A 15,705-nucleotide genomic window follows, 5' to 3' on the forward strand; every position below is an offset into this window, starting at 1 on the left:
GCAAGGACTAACCATGTAATAGGTCTCCAACTCCTATGGCTAAGAGGACCTTTTTAAAATAGAATTTTTGCTTATGTTTTTGTAAAATGAGATTGTTCTTGCCGGGGATTATTCATGAGCATCATTTTTGGTGCCCTGGGAGAGGCGACTGCCAATCCTCTCACTCATAAGGGCAGCGGAAGGGGGCGGGGGGTTGGAAACGTGATTACCAGGAATGCACCAAGCCCGCTCATTCATTCATTCAATTATATATTCAGCATCTCCCGAGAGCTCATCTGTGCCGGGCATTGTGCCAGCTGCTGGGTCTGCGAAGAGAAACGAGACACCGGCCGACACTCCAAATTACCAACGATGATTAACAAAAAATAGCAGAACCTTCGTGAGCCTGGGGAAACGGATTAGGTACTGCCTTCCCTTGGAAGGCAGATTCAGAATCCAAACGCGGGAGAGAAAAAGGCAGCAGCCCCCGAAATAGAGTCAGGCAGGAGGGAAGGTCAGGGGGAAGAGGGAGACTTCTTTTCCCAGGGAGGGAATCTGTCAAGGCCACTCAAACGTTTCTCCAAGGCTGCGTGAGAGAAGAGGTTTGTTTTTCTTTTGGAAAGACGGAGCCCTTTTCCCTACTGGGCTCCGATTTCTAGTAGGAGAAGCCCCGCCTCTCAGGGCCGGAGATTGGCCCAACTCGTTCTCAGATAATTTATGCCAGCATCCTCTCGGTCTTATTGGCTCCCCTGCTCCATTCCGCTGGGAGTCGCATCCTACCTGGTTGGGAGGTGTACTGCCTTCCCACACTCTCCCTTCTCGTACTCACTCACCCGGCTGCTGCTGAGGTGGGAGAAAAAGTCCTGGCTGGGAGAACTGAGCGGAAAAAGCAATCCTGATGGGTTCTTGGAAAGCTGCTCTCTTCTCCCCTTTTCTTTTGTGGAGCCAAAGTAGAGTGGTGAGGCTGATGTTCTTGTTACTGACCCTGCATTTGGGAAACTGGTGAGTACATTCAAGGACTTGAAACTATTCTGTGGTATCCACCCCCTCCCCCCTCATTTCTCTTTCTTAGAAAAAAAAAAATCATTCTAAGTTAAGTAATTTGCATTCCCCTGGGCACAAGTGCGATCTTTTACCGTCCTTTTATTTTCCGATTAGATCTACTTGTTTTCAGATAGAATGAAAGGAACCTATGTGTGAAAGCGCAGAGGGGAGTTGAGTTTGGGTTTGTTTTGTTTTGTTTTGTGTGACTTGCCACAGTGGAAACTAGTAAAGGGTCAGTTACTGGGAGCAGGGAGGGGGAGTAGAAATGATTTTGCTACTAAATTTAGTGAATGGATGTCACTGATGAACTTTCTGGATAATTCTGCATTTTAAAGAGAAAGTTATTTTAGAAACTTGTTACACAACATGGTATGCATGATGCTTTTCTATAAAGTAACGTTGATTTTTCCCTTATCTTTTTTTTTTTTTTTTTGGTATTCTGGAAAAACCAAAGTTTTATATCAAGAGAGATTATACATATGGCTTAAAAATCTTTTGGGTTTGAGGGTGTGCTATATTTAATTTGGAGATAACCATGTATATTTTATTGAGGTATGTAAATAATTTTTATTTTAATTGGTTGTCTACAAGTAAGAAAAAAATGTATGGATGTGAATGTGGTGTGTGTGTGTGTGTGTGTGTGTGTGTGTGACAGAGAAAGAGAGACAGAGAGGCAAAGAGAGAGACAGTAGCATCCCCAAGCCTCCAATTTAACAGGAACAAGACTTGAGCTTCTTGGATTGTAATATCTTCCAATAAAACTTTGAAATAATTCTGGTAGAAAAATAAAATGGTCAGGTATAGAGGAGTAGTGGCTGAATGGAATTAAAATATATTAACAGACACTATTTAGGTCTTGGATATACAATACATATCATGTAAATGTATTTTGTATAAATACATATTTAAAATTATATTATTATATTATGTTATCCTGTTTAGAACTCCAGAATAAAATCACTATGCAGATGGAAACATGCCTCTATACTTGTGTCATTACTGAAATAAATTATTATGATGATTAATTTTAGTATATAGCTAGAGTGAATATTGTTGTCATTACCAGCAGATAGAACAACTGTATTTTCTCTCCAAAAACAGGAAATGGATTAAGCTATACTAAGCAATATTAGGCTTGTCAGAAAATGTTTGACATGCAATGTTTTTTTTAAGTATTGCAGTTTTAGTTTATTTACCTTTTTCCCTTAGAAACTTAAATGTTCTGCATGGGCACAAACATACTACCGACTAATTATTTGTGGTATATAAGTTGTACCATGATGGCTTATTTCTGTGAATATATTATAAAATTATAGGAGATATTTTGATAGATCATGTATCAGTGTTTTCACGAATCTTCATAATACTACAAATGAATCTGTGTTCTCATAAGTAAAAACAAATTTACCCAGTGGCTTTCTGAAATAACAACCTGTATGCTCCTTTACCTTTGTAAGTAGGACTTTCCCTTGCAACCTAATAGGCTGATCCTTAAAGGACATACCGTCTATCTACAAAGATGTTTTATTTAAGTAATATCTTTTGTTTTTGAGGATATTTACATTGCAATCCTCATAATTTGCTCCAGAAGTCTCTTCACGCTGCTCAGAATTAAAGAGTTGTGCAGTGTAGTTGACAGGGATGGGTTCTAGAAGTCTGGAGACATGATCACCTGTGTCAAGAGTCCCTAACCTCCTTGAACAGGTTCTTCATCTAGGAAATGAAGGGTGGTTTGAGATCATTAATGATTTCTACACATTCTCGTAGTCAATATGTTTACTATTTGAACTGAAACTTAAAATACCTCAGTGGTTGCTCTACTGGGTTTTCTTTGCAGTTTTCAAGAGTGGAATTCTAATTGAAATTCCATGTACTTTGTTTTACCTTATGTATGAGTCAGAGAGAAGGCTTATGCAGTTAAAATTATATATAGATAAATAATTATATATAGATATATATAGATAGATAGATATAGATATATATAGATAAATAATATGTATATATAAATAATTCATTTTATCACAAGACTACAGATAATTTGGATTATTCTGGCCAATAAATAAAAGAATATTAAAAAATAAAGCTATATATTGCTGTTATAATTAGCTCTCAGGGCCTCCATAATGAGAGTTTGTGTCTTCACTTTAAAGTAGCTACAGTTGTGGTGAAGTTTTCATCCTTTTAATATTTAGTTGGAGATAATTGGTTTCAGCATGTATAAACCATTTACATTCATATTTCCTTCTCCCTTTCTCCTTCTTTTGAGGGGCCTTTCTAAAACTAATCACAGTTCTGTTTTTAAGAATTTTGATATGCTGGTTTCTAAAATAAATCTTTAGAGTCATCTATTTGGGGATTTACCAAATTGGGGGTTATTATTTCTTATATCTAATCAGAAACAATAGCTTGCTTCCTCATTAGTTTCCATCAAGTGCACAGAGAAGAGACACTATATTGATTTTTATATTGCTGAACTCTGAAAGCCTATCCTCTTATTGTAACTAAAAGCTGTAGTCATGGTACCTGTGTTTCATTCTCTGTGAGGCTCTATGGCATCTTGATAAGTTGGTTAAAATCTCTTAAGCCTGATTTGACTTATTTGTAATGTTGAGAAAAGCTAATTATAATCCGATTTTTAACAAGAGTTGAAAAAGTAGTCGGAGGTTTTAGTTGTTTTAAAAAGTAATTTATGATAAGCTTTGACTAAGAAGTTATATTCCGGAAGAGCCCAGGGAAAATAACTTGTTTTGTTTTTTTTTTTTTTCAAACAATTTCATGAGTCAATAATCATACAGTTTAGCGTTCAGTTGCCCAAATGAAAATATTCAAATACATTTGCTTTATAAGATATATTATTTTCAAGTAATTTCAGTAATATATTTTATGGAGGTACTAGTGAATGATTTTTCTTTAGGCATTTACATTTTTGACTTAATTTTCTAATACAATACAATGCAAACCTGAAGACAAAATTACTGAGTAATGATATTCCATGATCATAAAATATTCAAAGAAAGACTAAGAGACAAATGCTTTTGAAGCTAAAATGCAAATATCATTATTGATAAATCTCTTGTGTTTAGACTCTTTTAGTTATGCCCTTCTTCCATTTTATTCCATAATATATTATGAGACACGCTTTTGCCTAAGCAACAAAAGGACATGTTTGACTTTTCATTCAATCATTAAATAGGCTAACCTAATATTTTATAGTTATATAAAGGTGATTAAAATTTGTCTAAGGAAATATTAATGAAGGCAGGGTCCCAAAGGAGAGGAGCCAAGGTAGGGTGGAAAACCAAAAAAAAAAAAAAAAAAAAAAAAAAAAGGGCTCTTAAGATTTATTTATTTAATTATTTATATCAAAATATAATAAATGACTGCCATGAGAGAATGAGGAAAGGTGGGCATAAATTAAATGTATGGACCTCAAGAGAATAATTCACAGGTACACACGGTACCAGTTGAGAATCCTGGACTTGGCCATTAGAATGTAAATCCTAGTTTTAGCTCCACCATTTCCCACTAGGGTGATTTCAGGAAAATCTTTGAGACAGAGTCCTCATTTGTGAAAATAGAAATGACACTCTCCTTTCCAGCTTGTTTCAAGACCAAGAGAGAAAATTTGTGCAAAGTACATAGCATTTAAAATTTTAACTGAAAAGATATAACGATGGATATTCTGGGAATTACAGTGATTCTAGTATAATTTATACTGGTTAAAGTTGTCTCAAGTACGGTAAAGTCCTTCAACCCTTATGCATTATTAGGTATCTTTGGGATTCCAGTGAGATCATTCATAATTTCGTTCAACAAATACTTCTTGAATGCCTGTTACATGCCAAACAAAGTGCAACGTGCTGTGTTTGCAGTGGCAAATAGACTAGATATGCGTACAACCTATATGCAGCTTTTACTCATGGTAACGCCTGGATTTATGGTATTAATCAAAGCAAAACATCTTATAGTCACAATAAGGAAATATATACTCAGAAGGCCAATGATAAACAGAAGAGTCTGCTGTTGGAACAGATCTCAATCAAGGAAAGAGAATTAAAGAGCCAACAGATTTCTCACCAGCCATACCCGAAGGGGGAAATGTCTCCAGAATTCTAAAGCCACATGTTCAACATAGAACATTATACTTAGCCAAATTACCAATCAAGTATGAAGGGAGAATAATATTTGCTTCTATTATTCTCCCCGTTTTACAGATGGGAAAACTGGGGCACAGCAATTTTTAAACTCGCTAAACATCTTGCTAATAAGTGCTGAATCCAACACTCAAATCCATGTAATTCTATGCCCAGAGCCTGCATTCTTAACCACCACACTTCTCAGATTACAAATGCAATTTAAGTCAAAGCAATTAGCATGACTGTAGATGGAGGGGGGAAGAAAGGAAGAGAGGAATGAAAAGAATGATGAAAAGAAAGGACAGACCATGCAGTTGATGGAAGCATAGTAAGTATAAAAATTTGTGTCGCTATCACATAATCTGGAATACTATGTATAGTGCCAGATTAATTATTTTAAGAAAACCTTTAACAAAGTGGAACACTTGATCTAGAAAAAAACACCATAGGATAAAGAGTTAATAGCAAGAATTTGGAATCCAGAAAAGGTTTCTTGAGGACTCGGAATGGCAACTTATTTTTAAGGATGCTAAATAAAATCATGGTTGAATTTATTACACATAGGTATAATAGACATACCATCACTGACTAGTGGAAGCTACGTGAAGTCACATTTTCTTTCAACACAAAAGGCCTCTAACAAAATTATGGATGCCTTATCACCAGACTTCTTCAAGCAGAAGCTTGTTAGAGTTCTTGTGCTCTGTGGGAGGCAGATGAAATTTATGTCTCTTTCTATTTTTAAATATCTCAGAATCTAATTCTATCTACACTAAAATAGTGTAACCAATTGAAGCCTCATGTTTCAGGAAATAGTCTTAGCTATTAATTCACTCAGTAAACATCTATGGAGCATTAGCACTCATTCAACAAATATTTACTCAGGGCCCACGGCGTGTTAAGCAGAGTTCTGACAGCTGGAGATGCACTGGTAAGTAAGACAGAATCCTTGCCCTAATAACATTTGTGTCCTGTGTATGGGGCATATATGGAACAGAATATATGCTCAATGTACAGAACAAAGAAGGCAGAGTCCCTGTCCTCAGTGAACCTGCATTCTGGTAGTTTATGTTGATGATAAAATGCTATATAATTGGTATTCCGAATTCTAGATGAACTAACTATAGTGCGGACATCATAGAGGCTGGCATCAACTGCAACTCTGGGAAAGGACTCAATGTCATGGGCATAAGTTTGGGTCAGTATTAGTGAAGAAGAAAGAGTGGGAGAGACAGAGAGTGAGAACATTTCCTTAGTAACAGTTCTTTTTGAAAAACCTTCAAATTGTCAGAACCGGAATGACTAGAAAGATATTTTTCTTGTTTCAGTTCTACCCATTTGTATTCTCTTCTTTTTTAAGTGAATGGTCTGAGAGGATCCTTATGTCAATGAATATATTTTAATTTCTCATTTTGTGATTCTAAGAGTTAGGGAAAAAAGGTATATTTTTCTGCGTTCAGAGGAACTCATTGCCATATCTTTATTCCACTCGATTTTAAGATATTTTAATATGTTTTATAATTTAATAAGCTTCAATATTATGCCTCCACTTTGTAAAATTTTTAGCAGAATTATAGATTCTATCTGATGCATAAGAACATCAAAGGCGTAGAGAATGTGAGTGTCATGAAGAATTGTACTGTTTCTATTGTATGTTCTCTCAGGGTCTATGTATATAAATTCGAACAATAGAGAATTTGGTGTTAATTTTAATATACTTTTAACCCAATGGTCACTTTTTTAATAGATTATAATGAAAATTATGGTTTATTTTCCTTCTTGTAAGAATATGTTTTCTTTTTATTCTGGCAGGGCAAACTTCATCTAATAATTCTTTTTTCGATAATTTCCTATAAACTCCCATACTGATTCTTCTATTTAGTTATGAGGATTTTAACCTCATACATGTGAACTATGGGATTCTGATTAAAACTTCATTAAATTTACAAGCTAATTTGGGGATTATATATTAACGGTAGTGTCTTGTAGCAAAAATATATACTTTGCCTTTGTGTTTTGTTTCTGTTCCGATAGTCTTCTGTTTTTTTTCACATAAGACTTGTACCTTCCCTGTTACGTTTCCTCTTACTAATTTTATGTCAATTTTATAAGTCTGACAGTAGTACTAGTATCAGAAAGTTACTTTGTTCTTTGAAATTAATTTTATATTAGGTTAGCTACATTAGTAAGTTCTATTAAGGCCAATGATTTTTGTTTTCATTTGTTTTCTTGATTCACTTTAATTTTACTTGCAAACAGCAAGATGGGCTCGAATATTCTTTCCATTCATTCAGTGAATTTTTTTTGTGGGACACCTACTGGGTGTCAGGCACTGGTCTGGGTGCCAATGATAGAACATTGAAAACCTTAACCGCTGCCTTCAAGGAGTTTAGGGATGTCCATAAATAAATAAGGTAGTTAAGAGGCCCCTGGGTGGCCCAGTCGATTTAGCGTCTGATTTGGGCTTGTGTCACGGTGTTGGGGTTCATGAGTTTGAGCCGCGTCAGGCTCTGTGCTGACAGCTCGGAGCCTGGAGCCTGCTTCCGATTCTGTGTCTCCCTGTCTCTCTGCCCCTTCCCTGCTCGCACTCTGTCTCTCTCTCTCTCTCTCCAAAATAAACATAAATAAATAAATAAAGTAGTTAATTAAGATGCAGTGTGGTCAATTTTATGGGAGAATTAGATACTGGACACTTTGGAAACAGAGTGGAACACACTTAATGTTCCAGGTTAGGGTCCCTTCTCCTTCCTCAAATTTCCTAAGTATTCCTCTTTGTGTGTGTTAAGTGATGAGTCTTACATTCTCTTGTGCTAAAAGGAAAATCATAGAATTGAGTGGGCTATCATTTCACCTCTCTAAACCTCCGAAAGTTCAGATCTGTAACCCTGTTACCTACCAGGCTTTTACTTCTTCTGCTTCCCTACTAACTTGTACAAACAATAAAAATGATTCAGAGCTGCAATTGTAGAAGGGAGCTTTGTCTAAAAAAAAAATTAGCGGCTAGAATATAGAGGAAAAAAGAAAGCAAGAAAATTCGCTTTTTTAGTTTACTTTCATTTTCTTTGAATTTCAGATCTAAAATCAATATCTAGTCTCTAAAAACTAGCTCCTGTAGGCTTTGGCATTAGGATATCTCCTACTCAGAAACATGAGAACAGGTATGTTTCTTTCCTGGAACTTATCACTTGTCTTATGCTTATAAAAACATATTTGAAATTTATAAACAAAGGCTAATCTGTCATGCATAACAGATCACAGATGAGGCCTGGCTTTGAAGTATCATCTTGACCCTCTAAACAGATTAATGGAAGAGTTTTCCCCAGGTGTCAGAACCAGGGCATTTGAAGTCACCTTTATATGCACTATATACAGGGTGACTATATAATTTATCATCCAAATTAGGTCATTTTGTGAGTAAAAGTGGGTGCAATTATTATTCTAGGACAACAGATAGAAACCACGGCCATCCTGGGCAAACTCTGATGAATGTTTAGCCTATGTATGAAAGACAGGTTATATTACTTGATTGACTGGCTATAGACCTATATTATTTTTCTCTGTCTCCTTGAAATTATCAAGGAATCTCTGATTCCTTGAAATTATTATTCTATAAAGATGATATAGCATATATAGCATTACAATTCTGTTTGTAATTCTCCTTATAATTATAGGGTATAGCATACTTTGGTTTACTTAGTCTGTTTGAATTATTATTAGTTCAAAGCTTTTGCTTGTTTTATTAAGAATAGTAATAACTCATTAGAGTAGTTTTTCACAAACAGTAAGTATATAAACTGATCGATTTGTATAATGTATTAAAATAGCCTAGTAAAACAAAAACAAAAACAAAAACAAGAAAACCCAACACTGATGTATGTGACTCAAAATTTTTCTTTAGTAAATAGTTAGCAGTGTCAGTTAAAAAATATGTGGGAGGCAGAAGCTTTGGAGAAGCAGATACCAAGCTGAGATTAGACACGTAAGAGAGTTTTTAATTTTTTTTTCTTACATTTATTTATTTTTGCGAGACAGAGAGAGACAGAGCATGAGCAGGGGAGGGGCAGAGAGAGAGAGGGAGATACAGAATCAGAAGCAGGGCTCCAGGCTCTGAGCTGTCATCACAGAGCGGACGCCAGGCTCAAACTCATGAACCACGAGACCATGACCTGCGCTGAAATCAGATGCTCATCCGACTGAGCCCAGGGGCCCCAAGAGATTTTTGAGAGAAATGCCTATGTAAGGTAAGCAGGAGGAAGTGGACATAAGGAAAGAGAGGCTTCAGATAATAATGGAAGTCTGACACCTGTGAACACGGGGGAGAAAGAAAGTTTGTGTCAAAAGAGTCTCAGACTTCTAATCAAGTTTTGCGCAGGCTAGTGAGAATTGTCTCACATAAGCTGCCCTTTAGAGGAGTCCCTGGTCCTGTAGGAATGGAGCTATACAACTAGGATTTCTACTACGTTCAGTTATTGCTACGAGCCCCCCAAGGGAACCTTGGGTCTCCTGTAGATGCAGGTCTGGTCCAGAGGGCCGGCAGCTGGGCCATCAGTCAACCACGTTCCCATGGAGGGAAAACTGAGGAGTGAATTTTCATGGCTGCCCCTGCTGTTTTCTTGGCAGAGTATAAAGCCCCGCTTCTCTCTATAAAACGCTCTGTTGAATTACTTAGGTTTATGATTAGAAATTTATTTCCGAACACTATCTGATGTATAGGGAAAGGCAGTTCATTTTTTAGGTAGGCGTTAATGACAAATTAACTCCTTTTCATGTCTTTGTATTATAAAATTCCTCAGAAAGGTCATAGCATACTATTAATATACAAACAAAATTTAATTTTCTATAGCTCCACTAGTGTAGAATACTTAGAATACTCATTATGCAGCTTTCCCACCAAATCTTCAGCCATTTTATACATAGGCTTTGAAAAAAGCAAATTGTTATATGTTATATATAACATTAAATCATGAAAATAATGTTCTATTTTTTACAGACGGTTCAATCTGTATGGTACATCAGTCAAATGGGTACAATCAATCAAATCAATCAAGTGGGTACATTCATTACATCATAGGGCTCTATAATTATTTACTTAAATATCCTCTTAGTATTTAAAATTTGTGCTATTTAAAATTTTTTTAACGTTTTTATTTATTTTTGAGACAGAGAGAGACAGAGCATGAATGGGGAGGGGCAGGGAGAGAGGGAGACACAGAATCAGAAGCAGGCTCCAGGCTCTGAGCCATCAGCCCAGAGCCTGACGCGGGGCTCGAACTCCGGACCATGAGATCGTGACCTGAGCCGAAGTCGGACGCTTAACCGACTGAGCCACCCAGGTGCCCCTAAAATTTGTGCTATTATAAATAATACTGTAATAAATATCTTTATATGTTATGGCTTTCTGTGTCATTTGTTTAAATAGGTTTCTCCTTTATTAAAAAAATAAGATAATCTAGATCAGTAAAGGAACTTTGTCTTATTTTCAGGACTTAGCACATTTGTAGTACATGATATTTACTCTATAAATGAGTTAAAGCATTGGATTGGAAGTTGAGCACACATGTTAGAAAGTCTTTTTCATCAGAGCATGTGTTTGTGATTCCTTGAAATTATTATTCTAACCCTTTGGAATTCAAGGATGGAGATTAAGCATCCTATTCATGCACAATCCAAATATACTAATTACTTACCGTAAGAGTTGCTGTGTTCTTATGAATTAGAAAACTCACAGTCCAACCACCCTGAAATTTTTAATGAAGATAAAATGTGATGATATTATGGAAAATTCAAAAAAAAAAACCAAAAAACAAAAAAGAAAAAAAGTGAGAGAGACAAAACAAGTCTTCAAATTAATCAATATTCCTGGTTCTATTTTTTAAAAGGGTGTATCCTGGAAATTCTAGGAATTTATTTTTTCTTATCTGTAAAATAGAAACATTAATATTTATTTCATGGGATTACTCTGGATTAAATGACATAAAATGTGGAAAGAACCTAGCACACAATTACTAAAACATGGTAAGAACTTAATGATGCACTATAGGTATTCAGTAGTTGATAGTAACAATAAAAATGTCAATCATTAAGATAATAATTATTAAAATTTTATACTCAGTGGTCTAAATGTATTTCCACTAACTATAAAATTATACTTAGTTAAATTATTTAAAAGAAGTACTTGAGCATGAGTCAAGAAATTCTCAGTGTTACCTAAGAAAATCATACTTCTTTCCCCTATGTGAATAGTCACTCAACATATGTAAACATTACAAATATCCCCCAGCCTGTGAAAGATATCGAGACATCAGATCAACTATGTGAATTATTTTTAAAATTATGACAAGTACTTTTTAATCACCAAAATAATACCAATAAGGTCTTCACATACTTAATGAATATTCCGAAGGTAATTTAGAAAGCTTGGAGGGAAGATACAGAAAAATTAACCATAATGAAATTTCCTTTCTATTAGTGCCAAAAATGAGGACAGTTAGCTTTGTGATAGCACTGAGAGTCTCATATTACCTTCAAGCCAGCTGGGAAAAGAGGACTATAAATCACTATGAACTTGTACTTTGGGATTATCAGGACATTGCTACTGTTAAAAAATAGAAAAGGCTTTTTTTTTTTCATGGAAACTTCCATTTGACTACAATCATATTTCAAAGAAAGATCGACTGCTTCTATGTTCAGTGGCCTGCTTCAAACCACCAGATGTTTCACTCCATAAACTGGGAGTTTAAGCGAAATGGATGCTCTAGAATTTGGGTTGTTGCCAATATCTTAGCAATTCTAATTGGATAAGATAATGTTCCTGGAGGACACACCAGCAGGGACTCTTAATACTTCACTATTTTTAGTGATTTCGTTTATGAATGAATGTAGGTGTGTGTATATTTCATTGAGAGAAAATAAATTATTTTAAAGATGATCATATAGCTAGATTTCAGTAGTGTATACTTTTTGAAGTTAAATACAGCAATACAAATAATATAAATGGGTGCTTCATTGAAAACCTGTTAACTAAATGTACCATTGGAGTTTACGTAGGAATTTAAGTTGTATACAGTGGTAATAAAGTACCCCCAAATCTCAGTGGCTTACAACACTCAGTGTTTCTCACTGAGGATGCATGTCCCTTGTAGATCAGCTGTGGCTCTGTCCGTGTTGCCTTCGCTGTGGGAGTGAAGTAATGGAGTAGCTTCTACATGTTTCTGGTCATTTGGCAGAAAGACAAGAGAGATATGATGAACTGTGCTCTGACATCAAATCTGCTCCGTAGTGATGCAGGCCACATATATTCCATTAGCTAAAGCAGACCACAGGGCCACCCCTGAATTCAGTAGAACAGGGAAGTACAATCCTCCAGCAAGGAAGGAGCATTTCAAGTCACATGACCAAATTAGAAGTCAGTGGAGTGAGTATAATTTTCTGACAGGAAGGAGAGAAGAAATACTGAGAATAATAGTCCTCTCCATTATCTGTTGATAATAACCATCAATAGAATTACAATGGAGAAGAAATGACTAGTCGATACTTTAAAGATGAAGTTTTCATTTATAATGTTAATTTGTACTCATTAAGAATAAAAAGGGTGGATGTTAATTAAGCTTATTGTGGTAATTATCTTTAAATATACATACAATTATGTTGTACACCTTAAATTTGTACTATAATATACATTGGTTATATCTCAATCAAACTGGAAAAAGGTTTTAAAAGATAAAGAGGGGGAAGGCTGCATTAGCGAAGATGTTTTAGGTCCAAAGCAAAAGAAATCAAAATGGATAGTGTGGAAAATTAAACTAAAGATACTGAGATAAATTTGCATGTTTACTGCTAGAGGGAAGCCTATCTCTGAAATATTTGGAAATAACTGATGTATTTTGGATTTACCTAATTTCACCAATGTGTTTATCCTTTTGACCCTTTTTCACTGGAAGGCTGAGATTTGCTGGAGTAGGTGTTAAGTCTAGGATGATCATACTCATTTGAGGATGGCATTCTTTATGAATAATGAAGAGTAGTTTGTTAATTCTGATGAATTGTAGATGAATATCTATATTGCTGCATTTTCTACCACAACGCAGGATTAAGCTGCATCCTTATGCTTGTTAAACACAGGGGTGTAGTAGGAAGCATTAACTGAAGAGTTAGTTAGGACTTGTTTTTCAGTTTTCCTAATAAAAGTGAGTTTGTGCATTGGCTAGTTCCCTACTGTCTTCAGTTATCTCATTTACAAAATGAAAGCAATGGTGTTATTTGGTTTCTAAAGTTTCACTTCTGTTCATAAAACTTGATAGTCGTGTCCCCCTACATATATGTCAGGTGAGTCACCCATTCAAGATTTGATGACAAGACAATCTTTGAAAAAGTTCTTAGAATATGATATCTAGGTTCTTCTGAATTGAAAGAAGAGGCATAGATGTATTGAATACTTTTTCCTTTATTCTTCTTTTCTACACATGAATTTTTAAATATCTCACTACAGCAATTATTACAACTTTTCCTGTATTTATTTACCTTTTAATTTTTTGGGGGGATGTGTTGTGATTGAGTCACCATAAACAGTTGTGCAGATTCTATACTGTGCAAATCTAAGACCATCATTCACATTTCCAGTGCATAATCTCTATGACCTTAAATGACAACTGTGGATGTGGTCAAGATTTAACTTATTATTTAAAAATTATGTGCTACACTTCTTGTACTGAATTCTTAATTTTTGAGTATTATTATATCAGCATGATTCATCTGAAGAAAGTATCAGTCTTACTGAATGTAAAATATTTTTAATGCTTTTTTTCTCCTCTTACTATTTCCTAACAAAGAAATAAGAATTATGATTATCTTAAACTGTGTTTTTAAGTACACAATTTGTTGAAATTTCTATCATTTTTGAATTATTTAGTGTTGATAAAGTGGATGACGAAGATGATGAGGATTTAACAGTGAACAAAACTTGGGTCTTGGCACCAAAGATTCATGAAGGAGATATAACACAAATTCTCAACTCATTGCTTCAAGGCTATGACAATAAACTTCGCCCAGATATAGGAGGTAAGTTTGAATTATCTGTTTGGGATTTTGGTGACTATGAAAATCTTATTTACTGATGTCATTTTAATCATGTAACTCATATTCCTTGAGTGTCTGATGTATGTCAGAGACTGTTAAGTTTGATAATTTATTAGTTAAATTGGCAGTGTTAAGAATTCACAGTCTGATGTGGGAAGAAAGACATAAATATTTTTGATATAATTATTTTACAACTGCTACAATAAAGAGTACAACAGCAAAGTTTTGATAAAACTGCCTGAAAAGCTGAGAGATATTTCCTAAAAGAGATTATTTGAAAGGTAGGTAGGGATCTAGTTTTGTGCCCGTGCAGCACTGTTTTAATTAATGAATTCTAAGCCAGTAATAGTGCAGGTAATCTTACTTTGTTCTTCTCAGTCATTTGTATTTAAGTGTAAGTTTTATAATAATTAACTTCTAAGTGCCCCCCATGACTTTTTTAAAACAAACAAAAAATATAGATCAGCCAACATTTTCATTGGGATTGCATTAAATCTATGGTCAATATAGAGAAATTGAAATCTTTACCGTATTGAATTTTTACCATACCAAGTTCATAAGCATCATCCCTCTCTCTCTCTCTCTCTCTCTCTCTCCATATATATACACATATGCATGTATGTATATATACATATATATATATATAATACACATATGCATATATACATACATGCATATATATACATATATACACATATGCATATGAATATGTGTATATATGTATATATATGTATATATGTATATATATGTATATATAGTTTCCTGTGAAGAAATGTTGAATATATTTTACTAGATTTAATTCTATATATTTGGATTTTGTGTTGTAAGTGTAAATACATTTTTAAAAATTTATTTTCTAATTTTACATTAGCAATATATATAAAAATGGCTAAATTGCATATTTTTTGTCTTCAGAAGCCTTGTGAAATTTCTGTATCAATTTTAATCATTTATTGTTATATTCTTCTAGATTTTCTATAAAGATAGTTGACCATTACAAATAATTACTGCATTGCAAATAGTGTCTACTTTGCAAATAAAGAATATTTTACTTTATTTCCAAAATTATGCTTTTTTTCATGCCATGTTGAATTGGGTAGGACTAGAGTACATTTTGAATAGTCTTGGACTGTTCCTGGTATCAGAGAGAGCAATTCATACTTCACTATTAGGTATGATTGCTGTAGGATTCTTTTTTAAGATGCTTGTTAGTTTCTCTTATTTGCTAGAATTCTTTTTTTCCTCTATGTTTTGAATAATTTCTGTGCAACCACTGAAACAATCATATTGATTGTGTTTTGCCCTTTATTCTACTTATTGTTTGTTCTATAAGTAGCTTTGTCTGATTTTTAAAACTTTGCAGTTCTGTAACAAATACCAGTTGGTTGTGATATGGTAACTACAAAATATCACTAGATTCAATTTGATGCTATTTTGTGTTGGAATTTTGTATCTGTTCATGAAAGACATT

General features: G+C 34.5%; 1 protein-coding gene across 1 annotated transcript in view; it reads left to right on the forward strand.

Annotated features, from left to right (window-relative positions):
* The first annotated feature begins 265 nt into the window (after window positions 1-265).
* Window positions 266-15,705, forward strand: part of GABRG1 (gamma-aminobutyric acid type A receptor subunit gamma1) — a 70,198-nt gene continuing 54,758 nt past the window's right edge. The window contains exons 1-2 of the mRNA XM_058722708.1: window positions 266-981; window positions 14,068-14,216. Of these exons, the coding sequence (XP_058578691.1) occupies window positions 878-981; window positions 14,068-14,216 (253 nt within the window). The 5' untranslated portion in view covers window positions 266-877. The remainder of the gene's footprint in view (window positions 982-14,067; window positions 14,217-15,705) is intronic.

This window comes from Neofelis nebulosa, chromosome 3 (genome assembly GCF_028018385.1).
Source record: "Neofelis nebulosa isolate mNeoNeb1 chromosome 3, mNeoNeb1.pri, whole genome shotgun sequence".
Lineage (NCBI taxonomy): Eukaryota > Metazoa > Chordata > Mammalia > Carnivora > Felidae > Neofelis > Neofelis nebulosa.